We start from the raw sequence: 26,270 nt of genomic DNA, 5'->3' as shown, positions 1-26,270 counted from the left end.
GAAGAGAGAGGAGAGGCAGTTCCCATCGTGGCTCCGTGGAAACAAACCCAACAAGTATCTGTGAGGACGCAGGTTTGATCCCTGGCCTTGCTCAGTGGGTTAAGGATCCAGCATTGCCATGAGCTGTGGTGTACGTTGCAGACTTGACTCGCATCCTGCCTTGCTGTGGCTGTGGTGTATGCTGGCAGCTATAGCTCCGATTTGACCCCTAGACTGGGAACTTCCACATGCTGAGGGTGTGGCCCTAAAACAAAACAAAAAAAAGACCAAAAAAAAAAAAGAGAGAGAGAGGAGGAAGGATATGGGGGCAGGGGAGAAGGAGAGAGAAGGGAGAGGAGGAGTGGGAAGGGAGAGAAAGGGAACAGGAAAGGGAGAAAGAAGGGAACTAACCCTTGTTGAATATGCACCAAAGGCTGAGGTGGGTCCTTTACATACTTTACAGCCATCCCATTTCCTAGATGAGGAAACTAAGGCTGAGTGAAACTTCGGTATAATATAGCCTGTAAAGGTGATAGAGCTGGGTCTGAACCTAGGTCTCCATCCTTTGTCCCCTGCTGTCCCTTCCTACAGATGAGTGTCAGCAGGACCACCTTCCAGCCGGAGGGCCAAGCAACTTCGGGAGCCCACGATACAAAGGCCTTTTATAGTGCATGCTCCCCTTAAGCCACTTATAATCCAAGGATGTGGAGGTCAGGGGTGGGAAGAAGGAAGTGGATATGGAGAGCTGCTCTGGCTTCCAGCTTATTCCAGAACAGGACTGGCAGCCAGGCCCCACTTCTGGGAGGCCCACCATCCACTCCCTCTAAAGCCTCTGTCTTGGTTTTCCGCCCACAGGTATTTCCCACAAACACCCATCGCCACACACCTCCTTGTCTGACCACCCACTTCCTGCTTGATCCTTTTCTGGCTGGGAGGGGGTCCAAACATCTGTTTGGCCCCTTCACCGCAACTGGTTTGGTAGGTTTGCCACCAGGTCCTCTAAGAAGAAAAAAAAAAAAAAAAAAACCAGAAAGAAAGAAAAACTGATTCAAAAACTCCACTCAGTATTATTTTCAATATGCAAAATACAATTTATTACCTGGGAGTTTACCCTTGAGTTTCCACATGGTACAGTACATTCCCAACCAAGTAGTTCATCAATAAATACTAAACAGCACCCACTGCGAGATTAAATACTTACAGGGGAGGTGGTTTACTGCCCAAGGAGGGTGAGTACAGGAGAGGACACTTTCATGGGGCCCTTAAAGTCACTGTTTGGATTGGAAAGTGAGGGGTGATTTTGCGTGTACACTGCAGATGCCCCCACCTGTCCAAACATAGAAACTTGAATTTGCTTCACCTGAGTCTGTATGACTTTTCCTTGGCCCTGTCTTTCTCCTCTTCTGGGAGGCCCAGGTCAGAGTGCAGATACACAAAAAAGTATGTGAAGGCGGGGGAAGGGGATGCCATAACTAGGAGCTCAGGAACAAACTCTGGAAAATTCTGGGAGCAGAGCTTGGGAATTTCATGGGCCTGCCCCTTCAGCAGCTGGCAGTAGACCCTGTGCCCACTTCCCTGAGCCCCTGCCCAGGCTGGAACCCACTAGGGAGAGAAGGTGGCTGACAAGTTGTTCTCCTGGACTATGTTCCCCGTCCCCTTACCCTCTGGGCTCTCGAGGTGTGTGTGGGTGGGTGGCAGGGGTGTATGTGTGAGCGAGCAGGGGCCTTTCATATTTTTCTGTCTCTACCCCAGGCCCTGTTGTAGAGTCTTGTAGTGTTGTATAACCACTATGTTTATTTTAAAAGAGTTGATGGCAAAGCTGGCCTGGGTGATTTTTGACTGACTGGCCCATTACGATACCTCAACAAGTAGTTTTGCCTGGCACACCCCCTGAGGTTTACAAGAGCTCCAGCTCTGGAAGGACCTCTTCAAGCAACAGAGCCTGGGGCTGGGCCCCAGACCCCAGATCACCTACAGGAATGGTTTTTTTTCCCTCACCCAGGAATGGTTTTTGGCCTGAGGTGATGACCTTTTATTTCCCTAAATGATGCATGCCATCTTTATGAACAAGGAGTTCTCTAAAGCAAAGAATAAGCCTCTACACCTTGAAACCAAACAGAAAATAAAGGATCCTGTAACTAAAGCACTAGGTATCTTCCAGAAGGAACAGGTGAATTTCAAATGACCAGATTTTTTTTTTTTCACTTTTTAGGGCCACACCCGTGGCATATGGAGGTTCCCGGGCTAGGGGTACAACTGGAGCTACAGCTGCCTGCCTACACCACAGCAGATCAGAGCTGCATCTGTCACCTACACCACAGCTCATGGCAACACTGGATCCTTAACCCACTGAGTGAGGCCAGGTATTGAACCCGCAACCTCATGGTTCCTAGTTGGATTCTTTTCCACTGTGCTACAACGGGAACTCCAAGATATTTTTTTTACATTACTTTTTCTCAATATAAGTGAAGCCAAGACATTATCATCTGAGACCTATCAATTAATTTGTATGTAATTACACTTGCAATGCAATAAATATGAGTGTAATTGGTACAGACAAGATTCACTTTAGCCTGGTGGGATGCTACTTACTGATCCTGATACATCTAACACTACAAATAGGTTTTAAAATAAGTTTACTGTCTTCTGTGTCACTAGCAGCACTCAGCTCTTCCTTCAAATGAAAGAAATTGTCCTGTCCACGTGATACAATGATCACTCACACCATCATAAGATTCACAAATCAAACCTTCTGTCCATTTTACCATTTTATACACATCTCTGCTTAATTTATAACTGTTCACATACATGGAATAAAATGTTTTATCTGAAAGAAAGACAACTGGATGCAAGGCTGAAAAAGATACTTTCACAATAAAAACACATTTAAAAAGGTGATGTTGTCTAATTACATTTGGAATTGGAATTTTCTTCTCTCAAAGACCAAGTAACACAGTCCCTCTCACAAAGTCCATTAAAATCAACCCTTCCAGTGGAAGGTTCCAAAAATCACAGTGCACACTGAGAAAAAAATCAGCTTTTAAAGTGCTCTGAAAAATAAATCTGATTCAAGGAAACAATATGGAATATATTAAATGCTGAATTCTACTGGTAAGAGAATGAGTTGAGAATAGTATACTTCAGAATAACCTTAAAAACATGTGCATTTTAAAAAGTGTTCGAAATGAAAAACACTATACTTGAGGGTGTTCTCGGAGTGCTGAAGACTCACACTGGGATCTTTCTAGGATGGTGGTTTTAATGGTAATATTGGAGACACGTGGTGAACTTTCAGACATGGAGCTGCTCCCTTAAGCTAAGTTGCATTCAACTCTCAGACCCTCTAAAAGCAAGATTTACACGTGATGATTTCAAATTCTATCCTCAGGTACCTATGTGTTCACTGTGATTAAGCCCAGACCTGCAAAGACATAAACAGAGAATTTTTAGTCTGTTTCCAGTTAATGACCTGTAAAACCTGAATTTAAGAGAGAAAATCAGTCTGCTACACACAAACATATGCCCTACATCCAAAACAGCACTCATGAGTCTTGGAAGGATAGCCCTTATTCCTAGCAACTCAAAGGTGCTTCCGTGGCCCCGGCTCCCCTTCTCCCTTACCACTCGTCTGAAGGTCATCAGTGGCCTCCTTTCTAGGGAAGGTAACTCTTAGACTGACAATTGGAACCCTCTGTACCCACTCTGCTCACTGGGGACACAGACACTTTACAAATTTAGGAAACTCTTGCCCAGGACAATGAAGTCACAACAAACTTTATTGTTTCTTTCAGGAACTTTGCAAAAATCCTTTTATGTATTTACCCTAAGATTAGACCACTCAATTACCCTCTTGAGAAAAGGCACTCAGCTCTAAGGACAATAGAGAGCATCAGATGACTGGCTACTTTTTTTTCTTTTTATGGTTGCACCCAGGGCATATGGAAGTTCCCAGGCTAGGGGTCCATTGGAGCTGCAGCTGCTGGCCTACGCCAGAGCCACAGCAATGCCAGATCCAAGTCACATCTGCAACTTAAACTACACTCATGGACTGAGTGACTCCAGGGATCAAACCTGCATTCTCATGAATATTAGTCGGGTTCTTAACCTGCTGAGCCATAATGGCAACTCCAAGATGTGTTTTTCAAGTAATTTTTAAAGATGGTCTTTGAAATTCTCTCTCTCCCCCAACTCTATGTCTATCAATCTTAAAATATGCCATAAATTTGTTCAATCCTAATGAAGTCCCTCCATCAAAAGACTTGCCTTAAACCAGACCCCTAAAACCTCATAAATATCTACCTTTGCTCTCCCCTTCTGAAGTGCTAATAAGACTGTCAAGTGTGCCATCTGATATAGCGAGGTAAGCTTTGTTTGATGAACAGGTTATCTTGGTATTATTTCTGGGTAGTCAACATCTGACAAAGTCCTGGAGCTCTTTGAGAATGTAATGAAAGCCACGAGGACATTTTTTTTTTGGAAAAATGCACACACATACACAATTTGGCATATGACTGCAAGGGCTTCATAGGTCTCTGAAAGCCCCTCTGTGGGCTTCACAGTGGTCTGTGACCACAGAATAAGAACCCTGCACCACTGGGAGGTGAGACTGATAATCTAATTTGTCAAAGGCGAGAATCAGTCTTATGGGGTATCTATGCTTAAATACCTGCGTTGATGGGGAACTCACTACCCACCCAGTCAAATAATTTCTCTGGGGCTATCAGAATTGAAATCAGAGCTCAATTTGGCTGCCTAGGTCAAACAGACATCTCTGCTTTCAGGAAGGCCAATCACTCCTGCTTTCACACACAGGGTAAAGTAGTAAAACTTGTCTCTTACCCTGAGTGTATGATCCCATGATCCTGAGCAAAAAGCAGTCCCATCAGGGGAAACTCGTAGAGTACTAACACGGTTTTCATGTCCGAACAGGATGGAGACTCGGGATCCCTTGAGGACATCCCAGACATTGATGGTATAATCATTGTATCCAGCAAACAGCAGGCGACCTTAAAGCAGGAGGATATGATGGTTATTAAGCCAGTTCCCTCTTTGTTTTTCTTTTCATGACTCTCACTCATGTGCTCGCTCATTCATTCATTCACTATTCAATAAATAGTGATTTAGTGCCTACTATGTACCAGGCATTGTGGTTCACCCTGGGAATTCAAAGAGGAGAAAGGAGACCTGCTGGCCCCTGTGGAGGATGGTGATGGCCCAGGCTCACTCATAAATCATTGCAGCAGCAGGTAGTCAGGGCTGTAGTGGAAGTGTTCAGCTGTATGTAAAGTGCTATGTGATCACAGAGGAAGAGGAGGGATCTAGGAGGGCACTGCAGGGGAAGTGACATCTGAGCTGGCCTTTGAGGGCTGAATAAAAGTTTGCCATGCAGAGAAGGGAGGGAAAAGATGTTCCAGGCAGTGGTCACAGCATGCATGCACAAAGGCATGGCTGCACAACAGGAGGGTATCCAGGAGAACTGAATGGTCCAGTGACCTAGCGTATCAGTGTGGCTCTAACTTTCATTGGCAGCCACCCCAGCTGTAAAGGCAGAGGTACCCTGAGCTTCAGGGCATTAAGAAACTAGCACAATACTATAATTCAAGAATTGTTTAATGAATAAAATTTAAAAAAAAGAGAGACAAAGGGACTCTTGCTTCACCCCTGCCACCTCTGAAAAAAATCCTTTTTCAGGTGTGAAGGGAAAAACGGAAGCCTGGGCAGGAAAAGCCTAAAGGTCCTGCAGATGGAGTTTTGATGCATCACTGTATCAAAAGAAGATACAATCAGTCTTCAAAAGAAGTTTGTCTTGAAGAAGAGCATCAGATGGGCCCAGCCTTCATTTCCTGGGGTTGTGAACTGGGCTGGGGAAGCTACTTCAGGCAGGGTGAAGCAGGGCATCAAAAATGCAGTGGAGGAAAACCGGCACAAAAGACTCTTTGGCACATGGCCCCCCAGGAGGTCTAGCTGAGGAGAAGCTTGAGAGACCCTGGTTTCACTGAGGGAAACTTTCTGAGGCAAAATCTTACCGCTGAGGGAGAAGTCCACACTGGAAGCTCCAAAGATGATACTCTCCTTGGAATAGATGGCAACCTCCCTGTCTGCCCGGAGGTCATAGAGGCGACACTGGGATGACAAAGAAGACAAAGAAGCACCTGTTTCTGGATCCTGTTTGGTGCACCAATGACCAGAGAGCTACAGACAGGTGTTGGAGGCTTGTGTGGTTTGAGGGATAAGTAGAACATCGCTTTCATTTTTTTCTCCTGGTGTTTTCTCCCTCAAACCGGATTCCTATTAATTTCTATGGATCATTAGAGATTCAAAGGAATAGCAAATACAGATTGCTCTGTGTACAAAAACAAAAATGAAAGCCCTCTTTTTCTTTTTTCTACTAAAGAATATGTGTTCACTGTAAAAAAAAAAAAATTCAAAAAAACTCAGAAATGCATTAAAGGAAATAAAAGTTACCTTAAATCCTAGAGGTATTTATTACTACCTGGGCTATTTTCTTCAGTCTTATCCTATTTTTTTGTGTATTTTTCAGTGGGGTGGATGTTTCCTTATTGCTTCCATTAGCATTACATTATGAGCATTTTCTCATATCATTAAATAATCTTCAAAAAACCAAAATTACTGCTCAGCATGAAGCAGCTACAGAAGATGAGACCTTCACCCAAATGCCAAAGATTTGGCATTATCCATCTGTTGGGGATAATGTGGGGGCCATTCTAAATAACAAAAGCCTCTTTGGTAACCTCCAACTGAGCAATAAGCAGCCCAAACAGCCATGTTTTAATCCCTTATTTGCCTGGTAGGAATGGAGAGAGAGCTGTCTGAAGCCAGTTCTCTTACAAAAAGAGCCCAAACCACTACCCCAGGGCAGATGAATTCTCTCGTCCTGCCTTCCCACAGCTTCCCTTAGCAGTGTATTCAATAAATCTCTTCTAATCTAAAACAAAACCAAACCAAACCATGATTAACATGGTTGTTCCATTCCCATGTGGATATATCAGAATCTAGACAGCCGTACCCTGCTAAGTGTTTTGACTGTGTCTAATTTTTCTCTTTAATAAATAAAACTATGGGGAAGCCATGATCATTCTTCTATAAAAATCTTTATCTGCATTGCTTATATTTTCCTTATAATACCTAAGGAATAGAATCGTTAGAGTAGAAATGTTTCCAAGGAAAAGCATGGTTAGATCACAGGATGGGGAAGTTTTGAAAGCTCCTGATTACCATCACAAAACTGCCCTGCAGAAGGCAGTTACCCAGGGGCCTTACCGAGGCTCACCCAAGGCTCCTTCACTGACCCACCTCCACCCCTGAGCATTTCTCAGCTAATCCAAGGGGCAAGTAAGCATCTGATCACTTAAACTTGCATTTCTGGAGTTCCTATTGTGGCTCAGCGGTAATGAACCCAACTAGTACCCGTGAGGACACGGTTTGATCCTTGGCCTCACTCAGTGGGTTAAGGATCTGGCGTTGCTGTGAGCTGTGGTGTAGGTTGCAGATGCGACTCAGATCTGGCACTGCTCTGGCTGTGGTGTAGGCCGGTGGCTGCAGCTCCAATTTGACCCCTAGCCTGGAAATTCCATATGCTGCAGGTACAGCCCTAAAGAGACAAAGAAAACAAAACAAAAACCCTTGCATTTCTTGGATTACAAGTAACTTTGGAAACATTTTCAGATGTTAACCATTGATTTACTGCTTTGTAAACAGTCTGCATTTTATCTTCTTTTTAATGGGAGTGTTTATCTTATTGAGTATGCAACCCCATTCATATCTAAAGAGTTCCAACTCAGTCTGTCATATATATATATATATGAGATGAATTTTCCCAAAATGTGATGCCCTTATATTTTGTTATATATATTTTGACATACAGAAATTTAAAATCTTCATTATTATCAAAGCTCTCAATTTATTCCTTTGTAATTTCTTCCTTAATAGCAAATTAGGAAGAAACTCATCTTTTAATAAGATATTTGATATTTTAAGGGCACAGAAGGTATTTTTTTCTTTTGAAAAGTAGGTCAACACAATTTGATAATTAGTATTAAAAGCCTTAAAACCAGACCGAGTTTTGAGTCAGCAAGTTCATGTCTGAGAATTAATTCTAAGGAAATAGTAAGAGAGATACTCAAAATATTTGCTTATAGTAGTGTTTTTAACAGGAAAGAAAAATGAAAAAAACCCTAAATATCCAAAAATTGAAGAGTGGTTAAGTGAATGATGGCAGGTCCATAACAAGGAAAACTATTCAATCATTAAGAAAATGTAATGCAGGAAAATATTTATTGACATGAGAAAATGTTCACCATCTACTGCTAAGTGAAAAAAGCAAATTATAAAGCATTTTGTTTAAAAAGTAAAAACACATGTTCTCTTGTGGCACAGTGGGTTGAGGATCTGGCATTGTCACTACAGCGGCTTAGGTTGCTGCTGTGGAGTGAGTTTGATCCCGACCCAAGAACTTCCACATGCTGCAGGAATGGCCAAAAAAGTAAAAAGTAAAAAGACAGAAAGGAATTCATCGAAATGTAACTTTTCTTGAGTAGAAAGGTTAAGGTAATTTAGTTTTCTCCCCCAAGTTTTCTTTACTGAAGTCATAGCATTTCCGTAATTCATAGAAAAGGTATTTTTGAAAAATAAAACTAAGTTTGAACATATCTCCTTTGAATAGGAAAAGCTCTCAGTAACTCAGAAACATACCGTAGCATCATCTGATCCCGAAGCAAAGGCATCTCCACTCGGGTAGTATCTGCAGAGAGAAAGCATGAGGACAAAGTGCTTTTACTTAGATGCCCACTGGAGCTGTCTCTGCTCCAATGTCCTGTGCTGGGCCCTCGGAATCACAGGCTCCTCTTCCAGGGCCCAAGGACCATCGTTACAGAGGCCAGGAAGGGAGGCTCATCTGGAGTGCCCACTGGGCTTAGTTTTCTTCTCTGTAAACAGAGGACAGTGACATTGGCCTTGCAGAGTTATGGTGAGGAGTAAATGAGATAATATATATATTTCATAAGACACTGAGCACAGGGCAGGTCCCCTGTTTCTTTAGTTTTCCTTGATCACATACGCCATTGGCAAGACCTGGCTAGAGTTCAGGGTCATAAACACAGACCCTGCAATCAGAGACACAGAGCAACTGGCAGCTCTCTGCACTGACCACTCAATAACACACGATACCTTTGGCCAGTGACGTCACTTTGCCCAGGCTGGGTTTTCTCATCTGAAAAGTGAGGAGGACAATGCACATGCCTTGTTGGAAAGACTGAATAAGACAGTATATACAGAGAGTATGGCATGGTGCCAAATAAAAAGCAGGCAATAAATGATGATGATTACTGTTACAGCTACTCTCTCCCTAATAATCAGGCTGTCTTGAGAGAAGGAAGCCTCAGGTGAGACCTGACGGACATGAGAAGGTTCTGGGTTGAGGGAACAGCATAGGTGGGAGAATGTGCATTGTAAGCTGTTATTTCATGAATATATACGGGTTTAATTTATTTTTGTGACTTTATATTCTAGCCTGTATCTTAATAACTTCATTTACTATCTGTAGTAATTCTTTGATTTCCTTGGATTTTATAGGTAATTACTGTGCATTTGCAAAAAGTGAGTTTCCTTTTTCCTTCCTTACATTTGAGCTCAGAGAGGTAGAAAATTCTCATCAACATTACTTAGTACTAAAGTAAGCATTCTTATTGTGTTCTGGCTTTTAAGGGGAAAAAGTCTAGTGCTTTCCTTGAAGTAGAATGAAGATTCTCGGAGTTCCCGTCGTGGCTCAGTGGTTAACGAATCCGACTAGGAACTGTGAGGTTGTGGGTTCGATCCCTGGCCTTGCTCAGTGGGTTAAGGATCTGGCATTGCCATGAGCTGTGGCGTAGGTCGCAGACATGGCTGGGATCCCGTGTTGCTGTGGCTCTGGTGTAGGCTGATAGCTATAGCTCCTATTAGACCACTAGCCTGGGAACCTCCATATGCGGTAGGAGCAGCCCTAGAAAAGGCAAAAAGACAAAAAAAAAAAAAAGAATGAAGATTCTCAAGTGATTACACTTTAAATACTCTCCTGCCAGTGTTATCTTCCAAGTTTACCTGTCAAGGCCCAACCTCTCTCTTGAGATCCAGGTCACAGATCCTGCTACCTACTTGTCATCTCCCCTTGGGTGTATAATAGGCATCTCAAACTTAACTAGTCCAAAACAGAGCTCCAGAATCCATGTGCAACCACGAACTCCTCCCTGCACTGCCTCCAACCCTCCCTGTCTTAGCAAATGGATCAGTACTTACTGTCCCTTATAAAAGATTCGAGTCCCCTGTGCTCAGGGCTTTTCTCTTGTAATGCAACTCTTTGCATGCGCAGGTGTCATTTGGCCCTTTTCATGTCATCCTGTGGAACTGGGGCTTAGGTAACCAGCACAAAAATGCTGATTCCCTGGCTACCGCCATTGCTATGAGTAATCCACTGTCCTTCATCTCTAACCCGGGAGTCTCATGTCTTCGACCAGCATCCACACATTGGGGCTGTTGTTTGTTCCCCGAGTAGAGTTTAACTTTGCAGAATGCACCTCCCAGAAGCTAGTTTTGTGCCGTTTCTGAGATTGGCAGCCTTACTCGATGGCTTGTAAAATCTCAAATCCTTCCTAATTTTGGACATTTCTGTCCTCACTGTGTCCTTCTTTAGTTTCCGCCACCATCATTTCTTTCCTGAACTCACACAACAACCTTCTAACTGGCTGCCATACCTCCACCCTTGTTCCCCTAAAATCTACTTTGCATACAGAAGCCAGGCAAAACACGGACCATGGTAGCCACCTCTCCAGCTCAGGACTCTCCAATGGCCACCTGGCCTTTTGTCGGGTCCCTGAACATCTCACCTCCCTGTTCTTGTCCCCAGTTTTTTGTGAGATTGGCTCCTTCATTATCCTGGTGTCAATTTTAACATCAGTTTCTCAGAGAGGCCTGAACACTCAAAGAAACAACCCATCTCATCACAGTTCCATATTTTCTTTTTAAATAGCACTTATCAATATCTTAAGCTGCACATTTATTTGTGCTTTGTCTTGTCTGTCTCCTAAGAGAGTGGGGACCTTGTTTACCTTGTTCAGAACTGCATTCCCAGTTCCTGGAATAACATTAGTGTGTACATGCTTAATAAATATCTGCTGAATGAATGAATGAGAAATATTGGCTTGATGAAGACAGGATAATATCCATCGCTCCTAGTGCAATTATATTAAAATTCTCCGAGAAATCTAGAGTGCCATTCAATCCCACCACAAATTAGTCACTTTTGCTGGAAAGGCCTCTCTCAGTCAAGTAACTGAGCTTGGAGGCTAAGCACTAGCCCAGGGTGGGGAATACCGGAGAAGAGAGAAGCAACATGAACATTCTACTCACTGACCGGACACTGTTGATGTCAGATTCGTGTGTTTCAAAGGCCTGTATGCACTGGCCGGAGCGCATGTCCCACACCATGGCTTTCTTGTCACATCCCTACAAAAGCAAAGTTACCCAGAGTTATGGCCATGGCAAGGACTGTCTACAGATAGGCCTGGGTCCTGGTTATGTCACAGAGATTGTTTAGTCCCCAATAGTAAATGGCTGACAACATGCTCTTCTGAGATTAACCTTACCCAGAGCCACTTTCCCCAGCTGGTAAGCCCTGAGAAGACCAGAGCTAGGTCCTGGGGTGGGGGAAGCAAGGGAAGGCATCCAGCTGCCTTTTGCAGCATGTTTTCTTCTCTCCCACCTTTCTAAATGGGTACAAACTCTCTGGGGCTCCTTCTCACCTTTATCCTGGGCATTTCCCTTCATGTTTCCCTTTCTCCCCTGCCCCTGACCTATCCCTCTGCTTCTATAAGCCCAGAGGGGAGGGCAGGTGGGTGGTGGCTGCAGCGGGGGCTCCCAGCTTTGCCTCAGGTGTATGGGGCAGCCTGAGCACAGGTGGAGAGTCCCATGCCCCTGGGCCAGCTGCACCCCAGCAGCCCAGTCAGGGTACTGCCAGCAGTCAGCTGCATGGCTCAGGCAAGTCACCTCCCTGGGCTTCCACCTCGACACCTATAAAGTGAACCCTCTCCGGGTTGTTAACATGACCCAGAGAATCATAAACACAAGGCTTTCACATACTATACTGCTTCTAAGAGCATTTTGCTAAATTCCCTCAGAGCAGTCCCATGATCAAGCATGGGCAGCATAATTAGACCTTCAAAGGTCAAACGGAAGAAGTAATGGGTTAATGTTCATGTCTAAGTTTTTGGTTTCAACTCAGAGGACAGACTGGAAGAGGTACCATAATTGAGGTCTCAGAAAGACCTGCTGTGGGGGGTCAGCACTCCAAGCATCTTTACTGAGAACGTGGACAAAGGAATCAGAGGTGTTCTTTAAATCTTTAAAGAGGACGCTACATCAGATTTTTAAATATTCTGAAAGAGACAATGTAATCTACAATAATATCAACAATTTGGAAAAACAGTGTAGCTGAGCAGTGATAAATACAGTTATACAAAGACACAGGAATAACACATACACAGATGGGGCTAAATATCCAAGAAGAAAATTAAGTATCCTGCCAATTAGAGGCTTCACAGCCCTCACCTAAGAGCCAGGACTACGAGGTGGGCAGCTCAGAGCAAAGGGCCTTTATGTCTTCCAGCTGCAAAAGTCACTGAATGGCGTTTGTACCTCTGTCCTCTCTCACCATCTCCTGACCAAGGAGAGATAGGACCAGGGGTGGGGTTAGCCAGCTCAGTTCTCATTCTTATTCCTGGGTGTCCACAGAAACATTTTCCTCTTCTGCTTGCATAACACACTACAAACTCTTCCCTCTACTGCTCATAATGTCCTAGGGATGGTGGAGGAATAAATGTTACAGTGCCTTATGCCCCATGTGCAGAGGATGAAATGCAGAGTCAGGTAGCAAAGGTGGGCCCAGGTGATCCAACTCCTCGTCTGGTGCTGCTCTGCCAGGGTGGCCTATCTGCCTGCCTCTGAGCCTTCGAATACACTGTTCCCTGGGAGAGGGTGGGGACTGGAGGGGGTAGGGCAGGAGAGTGTCCCACTGGTGCCAAAGCCCTGATCACACCAGGGCTGCCTCACCTCAGCTGCCACCTGAGCTGCCTGGCACCCTTGGAGCTGTTTCTCATGCTCACAGACACAAACTCTCTGCTATTTATGAAGACCGATAGGTTTAAATGTGGCAGCAATCACACTGGGAGAACATTCCCGACCCTTTGGTTGACCACTGTATGCCAGTGGCAGAACAGGAACCCCTCACACCTCAGTGCTGTGATGCCCACCAAGCACAGCCACCATGGCAGGAACTGAGGGTGCGGCAGAGGCTAACAGTGGAACACCCCCATAAGCCTCCCAAGTGGACCAAGAGCTCTTCCTTGGGTCCTTACCCCAGACACAAAGGTGTTCCCGGTCTCTGAGGGGGCCAGGTCCAAGCAGAGCACGTCGGCCCCGTGGCCATGGAAGCTCTGCAGCAGCTGCCCGCTCTCCACGTCCCACAGGGCGCATGTGCCATCGCCGCTGGCCGTCAGGATCTGCCACAGGAAGGGTGTGGCTGTCATTAGCGCTGTCAGGGGAGGTGAGCCAGAGGCTTACAGCTCCACAGGGGACAAAGCTCCACACACATACATGCACCATGCACACCTGCTAAATCTAGACCCAAGCACAGAACTCCTTCTCCCATGGTGAGAAAGAAATAGTCCCTTGTTGTCACCCTCGCTGTCCCTCAGCTATGTGTTTATGTGCCTGTCCTTCTGCCAAGTACAGCATCCAGAGGCCTCCCTGTGGTACACACCGGCCTGGCACATAGGAAGTGCTCTGTGAACGTTTGCTAAACAGAACCTCGAGTGGCTCCCACAAGCAGTCAAACCCACTGTTGTGCTTCCCAGACATTAAGCTGCACTCCCTTCCCCCCGTTACTTGTTTATCTAGAGTCTGTTTTGCGGTCTGAGATTCTGTATTTTACAGACTTCCAGGTGATGCCGGCCCTGCCCGCTGGGCCTCACCTGGAGCAGCATTTTACTAAACACATTCTCCTAGTGCTGCATCCCACAGAGGCTCCCTGGGCCACCGAGCGGTGCTGACATGCACATGCAGGGTCAGCAGCATCTGCTGACTAAGTCCAGGTGCTCTGCTAGGCATCAGGGTTTGCAGAAAGACCATCTTGGCTTCTGCTCTCCTGGAGCTCAGTTAACAGGATTGGCAGGAAGAACTGAAACCCACCTTCCTCCCTACATTCATCAGATCCAGGACCAGGTACACTGGCCTGGTGCTATGTTAGACAACACTGAGACCAAGGAAAAATAACCTGGCTGCCTGCTCCAGGAAATACCTACTCCTGCAAAATCAGACTGTGAACCCATTAAACAACTCACTTATCAAGACTAATAGCTTTGTAAAAAATTAATGAAACAGACACCTCAATTAAATAGAGTTAGAGACCAGAAGGGAGAGCTCTCACATCCTGTGATGACAGTAGAGCCCAACAGAAAGAAGACTCCTATTCTTTCCTTGCAAGGGCTCAGCCAATGAAAAGCCAGGGACTCTTGAGGACCCCCCCCCCACTTCCTTTTCCCCTCTATAAAAGAGTTCTCCTCCTATTGCTGTGTGAGGACTTGCACATGCCCTGCTGTGGCTGCAGACCCTGAACTGCAGTTCTTCCCTGATCCTGAAAAAACCCATCTTTGCCACATAAATATCCACCAGTCTATTTATTTCAAGTCAGGAGCTTACTCACCAAGACTTGCTTTAAGATCCTTATCTCGCTGAGCTCACCATTCCAAAGCTATTATGTCATAACCAGTTCCCACCTTGAAAGACCCACCTTAAAATTACTCACCCTAGACCCCAGAACCCTCTAAGGACCCTTCTCTAATTTCTCCATTCTGAGACACTACAATAATTCCATCAAGCTGGGCTTCTCCCTTGCAGCAGTGGGTAGAATAAACATAGCATTGCTAGCTGGCAGGTGTTGCTGATGGTCTGGGCAAACAAGACAATGATCACTTATGACAGATAAAGTACAAAGATCCAGACAGGCCTGTGCGAGGGGCATCAAACCCACTCTGGCTACATCTGAGCTGATCTTAGAAGAAGAGAGAGAGCTGGTCAGGGGAGGGGAAGGGAGGGCGGGGGAGGGTGCTGCAGGTGAACAGCCTACCTCTGCCCTGAATGAAAGGTGTGCCTGGGGATAGAGTGAGGACTTTATCCTGCTGGGGAGTGGGAACCATGGAAAGCTTCTGAGCAGAATGATAAAATTAAGGTTCTATTTTAGGAAAATCTGAGGTCGGTGCAGCTGCCCCTCAAGCAGCCTCTGTATAGCTTCCAAGCACAAAGGCTGGCCCATGCACGGAGAAGAACGCTGGGGTGCCTGGGGAAAGGCATGGAAAGCAGAACTAAGAGCTAGGGTTTTAGATTCTGTCACTGCCCGTGTGTGTGAGGCTTGGGCTCTGGTTCATCTAGGAGAAAGGCAGTGGTGTCAGGACTCATGGCCTCACAGACCCAGCTGACAGCGTCACAGAGTTCTGGTACCAGCTTGATTCTGAGCAGCCATGGGGGGAGTCATAGGGTTAAGCCCTGGATAGCAGAGCATCCCTACACCCCATTTTCCTGTTGCTCACAGGGACTGGATGCTGTGATAAGACAGACCAAGAAGTGGCTCTTGCAGTAAGTGCCCACCACAGAGCCCTCTGTGGGTGCAGACTACATGGCTGAGGAAGGAACACAGGAAGTGGGTCTTAAAGGACTGTTGAAATTCAGTGCACCCACGGACCACACTGCACCCAATTCCATGTCCATCCTCTCCCTCCTTCCCCTTCTCTTTCCTTCTCTCTCACATGGTAGGCCTAGCACTTATACAACAATCTCTTTTTTTCTGCAGGGAGGGAACACCTTGCTACCCTGGCCTTGTACACGCTGGCTGCACCACCTTAGAACAGGTTCCTACCAGCAGTCTAGGAGGCCTAGGATCTCCGTGCAGCCAGGAGAGGCCCCTCTGAGGAGAAAGAGCTGGTGCATTCTGCAGCTCTCAGGCTTTTTGGGTGTGGCCCCCAAGGCCTTCCTCAAAGCCCCCACTTGCAGGAAGCTCTCAAATTTGGTAGGACTCCTTCCTACCTCGACTTCTTTTCTTTTTTTTTGTCTTTTTAGGGCTACACTTGTAGTATATGGAAGGTCCAAGGCTAGGGGCTGAATTGGAGCTGTAGCTGCCAGCCTATGCCACAGCCACAGCAATGCCAGACTGGAGCCATGTCTGCAACCTACACCACAGTTCATGGCAACGCTGGATCCCCAGCCCACTAAGGGAGGCCAGGGATCAAACCTGTGTCCTCATGGATACTAGTCGGGTTCCTTACCGCTGAGCCAACAATTTCTTTTAAGATGCCTGTGTACATCTGACGAGACGACCCAGGCTGGGAGAAGTAGCTTAGGAACACACAAGACTTGGACTCTGTCTTAATTTGGGTACTTGTATTTCGTAAGATGCTACAATTCCCTCCAGTCTCTGTTGGCCCACACCCACTAGCAGAGGCAGCACCCCACTGCTGTCCTAACACTTGCAAAGAAAGGGGCAAGTGATCTCCAATCTTTTTGGGGACATCAGGTCCAAACAAATGACTGCCTTAAATGATTCCCTCATTCTAGTCCTTTAACGGGAATTTTCTATACCATACTCTTCAATCAAAGAAATGAATAGTTTTTAAAAGTTAAATGTAAATTCTTAATATTTAAAAAATATTTTAAAGGCATATGAAAAAATGCCCAACATCGCTAATTATTAGAGAAATGCAAATCAAAACTACAATGAGGTATCACCTCACACCAGTCAGAATGGCTATCATTAACAAGTCTACAAATAACAAATGCCAGAGAGGGTGGAGAGAAAAGGGACCCCCCCCTACACTGTTCATGGGAATAAACTGGCACAACTACTATGGAAAACAGTATGGCGGTTCCTTAGAAAACTAAAAATACAACTACCATATGACCCAACAAAAAATTCCCACTTTTGGGAATATATCTGGACAAAACTCTAATTCAAAAAGATACATGCACCCCTATGCTTATAGCAACACTATTCATAATAGCCAAAACATAGAAATAACCTAAATGCCCATTGACAGATGAATGGATTAGGAAGATGTGGTACATATATACAATGGAATATTATTCAGCCATAAAAAAGAATGAAATAATGCCAGTTGTAGCAACATGGATGGACCCAGAGATTATCATACTAAGACAGAAAAAGACAAAAACCATATGGTATCACTTATATGTAGAATCTAAAATAAGGCAGAAATGAACCTATCTATGAAACAGAAACAGACTCATAGACATAGGAAACAGACTTGTGGATACCAAGGGGGAGGGTCAGGGGAGAGGGATGAACTGGGAGTTTGGGGTTAGAAGATGCAAGCTATTACATCTGGCATAGGATAAACAACAAGATCCTACTATATACCACAGGGAACTATACCAAATCAATGATGGAAAAGAATATAAAATAAGAGTGTATATATATATATATATATATATGTGTGTGTGTGTGTGTGTGTGTGTATGTGTGTGTGACTGGGTCACTTTGCTATACATAAGAAATTGGCACAACATTGTAAATCAACTATACTTCAACAAAAAATTTAATATTTTGTGATCTTCATTACAATGTAAATACATTTGGGGGGGGGCGGTGACTGCACCCACAGCATATGGAAGTTCCTAGGCTAGGGGCTGAATAGGAGCTGTGGCTGCTGGCCTACGCCACACCCACAGCAACACCAAATCCAAGCCGCATCTGCGACCTACACTGCAGCTCATGGCAATGCCAGATCCTTAACCCACTGAGCAAGCCCAGGGATCGAACTGGAGTCCTCATGGATCCTAGTTGGGTTTGTTAGTGCTGAGCCGCAATGGGAAATCCCAATAAAAATAAATTTTAAAACCAAACATTTATTACAATAAATGCACTAAATAAATGCTCTAGCTCATTGTCTCTTATTCTGGAATGTAGAGCATCTGTAGGTCTTATAACCAGCCTCTTCAGGTTTCCATTTTTTATTTTTATTTTTTTATTTACTCATTTGGCTTTTTTGTCTTTTTAGAGCTGCACCTGCAACATATGGAGGTTCCCAGGCTAGGAGTCTAACCAGAGCTGTAGCCACTGGCCTACAACACAGCCACATCAATGTGGCATCTGAGCGACATCTGCAACCTACAACACAATTCACGGCAACGCCAGATCCTTAACCCACTGAGCAAGACCAGGGATAGAACCCACAACCTCATGGTTCCTAGTTGGACTTGTTTCCACTGAGCCATGACGGGAACTCCCATTTTTCATTTTTAGATTGCAGAGGTAGGAGGAAACTTAAGGTTCATGAGTTCAGGGATACCCAAACCGGGCCATGCATCTGGATCACCCATGAAACTTCGTATTAATATTAATAGTAATAAAATAATAAGAGCTAATATTTATTGATATACAGCAGGGACTACATTAAGTATTTTAATAGGATTCTTCTAATCCTCAGAAGTTAATCCAATAAGGACACATTCAATCCTCAGAAAATCTTCTAAGGAAGCAATTTACTACCATCCCCACATGCAAGTGAGAAAAACAAAACCCAGAGAATAATAAAACCTTGTTTAGGATGGGCCAGCTAGAACACCAGGCTAATCATCCTCTGTTGCTTCGCCTGCTCCTCAGGCCCAAGGACATCTGGTGTGGTCCCTGCAGCAGCCAGGGCCATAGTGCTCCCTAATGCTCAGGCCTGCAAGAGCCCTGGACCCAACAGGTGTAAGCACTGCCCTCCAAAATCTGAACAGCCCCAGGATCAGCAACACAACAACTATCCATCACCGGGTCTCCCTGCCACTACCCTTGCCTCTCCTCCCGATGTTGGTCAGCTGAAGTGGTGTGGGCTTTAATCTGACTTGCTCTCCTCCTTCAAGCAAGCCAATCTGCCCAGCCCCTGCCACGGCTCCCTGCCATCTGTAGGGTCAGCCCGGCCATTCAGGGCACCCTGTGATCTGGCCCTGCCCATCTTTCAGGCTGCCTGCCTCCCACAGTGCTCCCATCACATGACTGGCAACACACTCGTCCTCCAAGGCAGCTTCTCAAAGCGAGTTTGCAACCCCCGACTCCTGCTCCAAGCTCCCAGCCTCTCCACTGTTCAGTCACCCCTGGTATCTGGCAATGTGGGTGGTGGCACCTATGAAGGTTTGCTGGAGAGATGTGACCAAGAAACTACAGGATGCTTTATGACTTGTGAAAGAAAACATAGCCAATGTGTTGAAACTGTATTATCTTCACTTTGTGGTTTATTCAAAATAAGGCACAGATTTTGCATGTGTTAAACCAGGAATATAACATAGGCACAATGAAGTGTGTCAAGGGCACAACTCTGGAACTCGGGACCCATTGAAGTTTTACATACAGAAGCACCTTGGAACCACTTCTCAAACCTGGACAGGAATCCCCACCACCCCAGTAAGGTCCCTGAGCCACTCGCACCCCCACCAAGTCAATTAGAGGAGGATGTTCAATATGGCACGGAATTCATCTCAACACGACAGTCAACCACCCTGACTTTCCCCATTTCTGACTTTAATAATAATACAACTAATGAGACACCACAGGAGCTTCCTCCTAGAGCCCAGGGCCAGAGTGCCACAGCTTCCTACAAAGAGAGATCTCCCTGCAGGCCCACTTTAGTTCTCCACCACTGACCCTGCTCTCCGGCAGGCTGGCCCATCATCTCGCAGGCCCCTTATTTACCTGCATGTCAGAGTTGGTGAAGCTGCAGGCTGACAGGTAGTTGGTGTGCATAGCAACGGACTTCTTTTTGGCGGCCATGTTTTCATTTTTGTCAAATGTCAGTGGGTACACAGAACACTTGTTATCCAAACCACTAGCATGGGAAGACAGAAGTGTCAAATGTTAATACCAGGCAACAGACTACGTGGACACTTTTTAATTCACACAAACTTTTCAAAATGTTTTCCTCTGGAATTTTCATATGTTGGAATCTTTCTCCCAATTTTTACTTTGAAGATTTTCAAACGAATACCCAGATCCCTTCACACAAGTCCACTAACTTAACATTCTGCCATATTTGTGGGAGCAAATTCTGAACCATTTGAATTCAAGTTGCAGACCTATTACATTTAAATACGTCAATCTGCAAATCTGCATCTCCAAAAAATAACATTCTTCTATTATCACTAACTCATGATCACATCTGAGAAAACTAACAAATATTCCATAACACCACGTAATAAACCATCCATATTCAATCTTTCCCAACTGTCTCCAGGATCCAGGGCCCAATTAGATCCACACACTGAAGTTTTTACATCTTTTAAATATCTTCTTTTGGAGAAGAGACACTTACTTTTGTTGTTCATGATGAGAGATCTTAGATGGGCTGTCTTTTAGAATGTCACACACTCTGGATTTGTCACATGGTTTCTTAATGTTTATATTCAAGTATAACATTTTTAGCAATGATACAAATGCAATATATAAAGGTGATATTGTGTACTTCTTTCTTACTGCTTTACTTTAGCAGGCATGTAATGCCTCTTGTCCCAAGACTGGTGATGCCAACTTTGATGGCTTTGAAGGGGTTCAAGACTTCAGTGGAGGAAGGAATGGCCGATGTGGCAAAAATGGCAATTCTAACTAGAATTGAAGTCGAGTCTGAAGATGTGACTGAACTGCTGCAATGTCATGATAAAACTAATAGATGAGGAGTTGCTTCTTATGGATGAGCATAGAAAGTGGTTTCCTAAGATGGAATCTACTCTTGGTAAAGATGTTGTGAAAGTGGCTGAAATGACAACAAAGGATTTAGAACATGATATAAACTTAGCTGATAGAGCAGTGACAGATTTTGAGAGGATGGACGCTGATTTTGAAAGAAGTTCTACTGTGGCTAAAACGCTCAGAAATAGTACTGCACGTGACAGAAATTGTGAAAGGAAGAGTCAATCAATCGATATGACAAACTTCCTTGTTGTCTTACGTTAAGAAATATCCACAGCCACCCCAGCCTCTAGCAACCACCACCCTGATTGGTCAGTAGCCAACACTGAGGCAAGACCCTCCACCAGCAAAATGACTATGACTTGCTAAAGACTCTGATGATGGTCTTTTAGCAATAAAGTATTTTTAAATTAAGGTATGTATATTGGTTTTTTAAACATAATGCTATCACATACTTAACAGAATATAGTGTAGTGTAAACATAACTTTTATGTGCACTGGGAAACCAAAAAATTTGTGTGAATCACTTTACCCTGATACTCACTTTATTGCATGGTCTGGAACCAAACCCACAGTATTTCCAAGGTATGCCTGTTGTAATAACCTGTGATGTGACACTTTTAGGTCACGTGAATATCTTGTTCCCAATAACCATCATACAATGGCTTTAGCATGACTATCCTTGTTTGAATAAAATATTACTTCATAGGTATAAGGTAGTGACCTTCTAATATAATAATTCCTTCTGTGTTAGCTAACACTTTTCTGTAAAGACAAATTCCTCCCTACCCCCCACAGTGTCACCAAACACCCATGGATCCTATTATTTTCCTCTTCAATTGTGTTATGATCAATTACTCTCATTACTCCATGTGATGCTGAAATTGTCCCAAATTTGGACAGTAGGGACCTCTTCAAGTAGCTCTTGTTTCCAGTTGATATGACTCTGCTGATTTGACTTGAAGGTTTCCATACTTTCTGGAACAAGAAAATAGGCTCACTTTATTCTTTTCCTGTCCTAGACTGACAAGCAGTCTGACCACAAGGAGCTCTGCTTCCATTTAGTGTGGAACGACATTTAGGAAGGGCCTGGGGGAGCTGGGGGATCCCTTTGCTTGGAGGTGCAAGTGCAGATGTGGTTATCTATTACCCATAATTAGCTTTGGCAAGCTTGTTTATAGGTCGTGTGGGTGAGCATGATTTGCACTTGGCTGTGATAATGAACCAGCAGGTTTCAGACTGTCAGCTTCCTTAACCCTCGAGATGAAACATACTCTCCTACTGCGAAGCTTCAGAGTGAATTCTCGGTCAGTTGGACACTCACATTTGGGGTTTGCATTTCTACAAGAAGCAGGAAAGTACTGTGATGTGATGCATTTGGAATTGAATCTCTGTTTTAGTACCTAACTCATCCTGTGATCTGGTTACGTTTTTAAGCATCCCTGAGCCTCAATGTCCTTAACTATAAAATGGAGTGGATCCCACCCCCCTATCATAAGGGGCTGCTGTGAAGATTACAGAGTTCAGAATGGCTCTTGACACATAAAAAGGTTCAGTAAGTGGTCATTATTATTCTTACGTCCTTGCTTTGGAGGCAGGTACTATGTTATATTCACCTTTGAATTCCCCTAGGGTACTCAGGCCAGTGCCTTGCACACAGGGGCTTGCTCATAATAAATGCATAACCTGAAGGAAGGCTTCTTGGGAATATGTCTTTCCAATAAAAAATACATATGTATATAAAATCAACTGACACATTTTTTGAGGAGATTATGTGAATAAATACTGGTGGAGTTTTATTCTTTCAAGTTTGGAACCAACTAAGATATGGATTCAGCAGTCAGGCAGATAAAAATAAAAATACCCCTGTCGTTACCTTTAAAGACATTTGGGGAACGTGGCACGGGTGTGGGTCTGTGTAGTTACAAAGATGTCACAAAGCCACAGCTGGGAAACACTACATTAGATTATCATAAGAAACTCAAACTAATCACAGATGCTCTTAGCAGTTCTAGGAAAGGTCTGAGTAGGGCAGGTGGTGCTATTATCTAAGGTCAGGGTTCAGTCTTTCTCAGTTTAGTGTTTGGTGCTCTCTCCTCATCTACTGGACTCCCCATGTTTTAAAAAGGGCTTTCACAAATTTTCACACCTTGAACTTCTACTACGGTTTTTAAAATCAACCCACAAGGCAGCCAGTGCAGGTTTCGACCATCGGCCACATGGCAGGGCCTGGGAAGAAGAGATGACGGAAATTAAGGCACCAGCCACCCCTCCACTATGAGCTCTCTCTGCCCCAGGGTGTCACCAGAAAGCTATCTACCTGGGCTTGGTAAAATTATTCTCATCCCTGACCGTCCCCTACCTTCACAGAAATTCTTCCACTGCATTTTATTTAGTGAGGTTTAAAATAAGACACTGCTTACGGGATCATTTTCTAAACTAGTGTGGAAGACACTGTGCATGATGTTATCATATTCATTGAATACAGCAGAAGGCTCTAACCAATATGTTCTTTTTTAGTTTGGAAGTAGAGAGCTGATATCTTAATATCAAATACTGAGAAACCTCTATAGCCCATCCAACTCTTTGTATTTGCCAGAATTAATGCCCAATGAGAAACATACTACCCTAGGGTTTTTGTTTTTCAAATGTAGAGTACTTATCATTCTTACTGAGTAGTGAAGAACTTACTTAATGAGAGGCCTGGCCTTTGCCCTTGGCTATTGGGACCTCTAAGCCCCTGGAAGGTCTCATCTGTTGGGAGTGTCTTTGTTTGCCTGGGGCTTTGATCCCTAGACAGTCTAACATTGTGATCTGTGATGGGAGCTTTGGGACACGTTCTGAGCTGTGACCCCGCTGAGAAAGTAGACTAAAAGTATTAGCCTGACCTAAAGGTATTGGAGACCGAAGGTCAGCCCTATGGGTGGTATATGATTGAGCCCCAGTAAAAACCCTGGACCCCAAGGGCTCTGGTGAGTTTCCCCCATTGGCAATACTCTGAGCTTGGCCAGGACAAGTAATGCCATCTGTGACTTCACAGTGAGGGGACGACTGGGCTCTCCGCATTCAGACCCCACCAGACCCCTCCTGGACTCTGCCCCGTGCAATCTCTTCCTTTGGCTGCCTCTAATTTATATCCTTTCACTGTAATAAAACTGTGAGCATTAAGTACAGCACTCTCCTGAGTTCTGTGTGCTGCTCTAGTTAATTCCTGAGCCTGATGGTGACTGCAGGCTTGCCACACAAACTGTGGCCAGTGTCTGAAAGGAGGGACATCTTGCACGGGCTGTGCTTTGTATCCGTACAGGTGGCCAAACTCCTTTACACTACCTTCTAACTCAGCATATGTAAACAAATGTGTCATGCGAGTGTGCATTCACACCCATATCTGTATGTATATCTATATCCGGGTCTTTTATTGTGGTCAGGTCATATCCCTTTAGGAAGTAGATGGAGATAAACTTTATATAAATATTGCCATTCAAAGATAATCTACTTTCAAGTTTTTTTAAAAATTTGAAAATATGAAATACATGTATGTAAGTGGGGTCTCCAAAGGGACACAGGATCTCAGCAAGTGGAGAGAATGGGAAGTTGCCCCCAAAGCAGCCATCCAAAGGGAGTGGACATTGGGGATGATGGTTGGTGTGACTCTAGCTAAAGAAGGCTTTTGCTTGGAGGCCCAAGGTTTTCATATTTGAAATAAAACTCATTTCTCATGATTATAAAAATAATATATGCTTCTTTTAAAAACTGAAAATAGACAAGCTTATGACAAAGCGAAAAACACCCACAATCCCATCATCCAGAAGGAACCACTGCTGCATTTTTGGTATAGTTCATCACAGCCTTTCTACTGATGCCTCTTCTCTAAACATGGCTGAGGTTCTACCATAGCAGTATTTTGAATGGTCCCAGAATTGTTTAACATGAGGACAGGGAATTATGGTGGCTGCATTTCACACTGCCAATTCTGTTAAACTGAGCTCCAGGAGAACAGAGATGAAGGCATAATCTTCCTAGTAATCTTGATGCTCTTTTCACTTATGTAATTAAGAATTTCCCTTTTTAATGGCCATATGATATTCCACTCAGTTCATGTACCACAATTCCCTTAACAATTTCCTTCAATGGGCATATTGTTTCCCTTTATTCCTTTACTTTAAATACCGGTACAATAAATGTTATTGTTTATATGATTTTTCTATATTTTGGATCACTGCTTTCAAATAAGTTCTTAGATGTGGAATCACCAGATCAAAGGTTGCAAATGTTTTAGGGTTCTTGATACACATTTACCAACATGCTTTCCAAAGTGTTTGCTTGAATTTACAGTCCCCACCAATAGCATTTAGAGTGGAGGGGATAGGTTTGAGATTTACACTAAAGTCAGACTGTAATGAAAAAGATTTGGGGCGTTTTTATAGCTTTTCCTTTGATAAAGTTTAGGGAGGAATACACACTGCTTACATAAACAACAAAAATCATAGATCCCTATCTGTTAGCTTATTCTGGCCCACAGTACAGTATTTTAAGGCTAATAGGACATGTGAACCACTGCCATCACCCCGACTTACCCACACGCAATGGCACATCCTGATGGAGCGTACGCACACGCCATCACCCACGTGCAGGGCATGGTGACCGCGTGTTCCTGCAACACAGCACACACCATGCACTGAATGTACGACGTCATGTTTTACAAAGAAAAGCACTGGAGTGTCCACTAAATTACGGTCTAGTGTCAAAGGGCAGTGGCATGGAGTCAAGATCAGCTTGATGAGGAAACTCAGCCCCCCTATAATCAACCAAACTTTATCATATATTCTGAAAGTTAAAAATCTTAACTGGCAAGACATACCCTCAATGTTTTACTTCTTTCTTAACCTTATACTCCTCTCATTGTTCTGAATGAATATTGGGGTTTCTTGGAAAGATCTGTCCAAATTTCATTCTAGATACATATATACTTTACCTTATTTACTCAGATTCCCTCCATTCACAAAACATATTCTTTTTGTTTTCGGCCTTGCCCATGGCATGTGAAAGTTCCTGGGCCAGGGATCCTTAACCCATCGTACCACCGGAGAACTCCTCAAAACATATTTCTTTTTTTTTTTGTCTTTTGTCTTTGTTTGTTGTTGTTGTTGTTGTTGCTATTTCTTGGGCCGCTCCCGCGGCATATGGAGGTTCCCAGGCTAGGGGTTGAATTGGAGCTGTAGCCACCGGCCTACGCCAGAGCCACAGCAACGCGGGATCCCAGCCGCGTCTGCAACCTACACCACAGCTCACGGCAACGCCAGATCATTAACCCACTGAGCAAGGGCAGGGACCGAACCCGCAACCTCATGGTTCCTAGTCGGATTCGTTAACCACTGCGCCACGACGGGAACTCCCAAAACATATTCTTGAAGGACTTTTTACACATATATAGTAACTCTGTTTCCTTGTGAGTATACAGAGGCTCTGTCCCCCATGAATCCTAAATCACTCTTGGGCAGGGAGGGGAAGG

The 26,270-nt window shown here is 44.3% G+C and overlaps 1 protein-coding gene across 3 annotated transcripts in view; it reads right to left on the bottom strand.

Moving 5' to 3' along the window:
* Positions 1-1,046: 1,046 nt before the first annotated feature.
* The window catches only part of GNB5 (G protein subunit beta 5), a 50,046-nt gene continuing 24,822 nt past the window's right edge, over positions 1,047-26,270 (bottom strand). The window contains exons 4-11 of one of the 3 annotated variants that reach the window (XM_047766330.1): positions 25,336-25,412; positions 19,769-19,901; positions 13,383-13,526; positions 11,384-11,475; positions 8,692-8,740; positions 6,006-6,102; positions 4,819-4,985; positions 1,047-3,400 (exon numbers count right to left, since the gene is read on the bottom strand). In XM_047766330.1, the coding sequence (XP_047622286.1) occupies positions 3,389-3,400; positions 4,819-4,985; positions 6,006-6,102; positions 8,692-8,740; positions 11,384-11,475; positions 13,383-13,526; positions 19,769-19,901; positions 25,336-25,412 (771 nt within the window). In that variant the 3' untranslated portion in view covers positions 1,047-3,388. The remainder of the gene's footprint in view (positions 3,401-4,818; positions 4,986-6,005; positions 6,103-8,691; positions 8,741-11,383; positions 11,476-13,382; positions 13,527-19,768; positions 19,902-25,335; positions 25,413-26,270) is intronic. The other 2 variants (XM_047766332.1, XM_047766331.1) reach the window with 2 other exon arrangements.

This window comes from Phacochoerus africanus, chromosome 2, assembly GCF_016906955.1.
Source record: "Phacochoerus africanus isolate WHEZ1 chromosome 2, ROS_Pafr_v1, whole genome shotgun sequence".
NCBI classification, from domain to species: Eukaryota; Metazoa; Chordata; class Mammalia; order Artiodactyla; family Suidae; genus Phacochoerus; species Phacochoerus africanus.
Note: the sequence above shows the minus strand (reverse complement) of the source record. Positions and strands in the feature narration are given on the sequence as shown.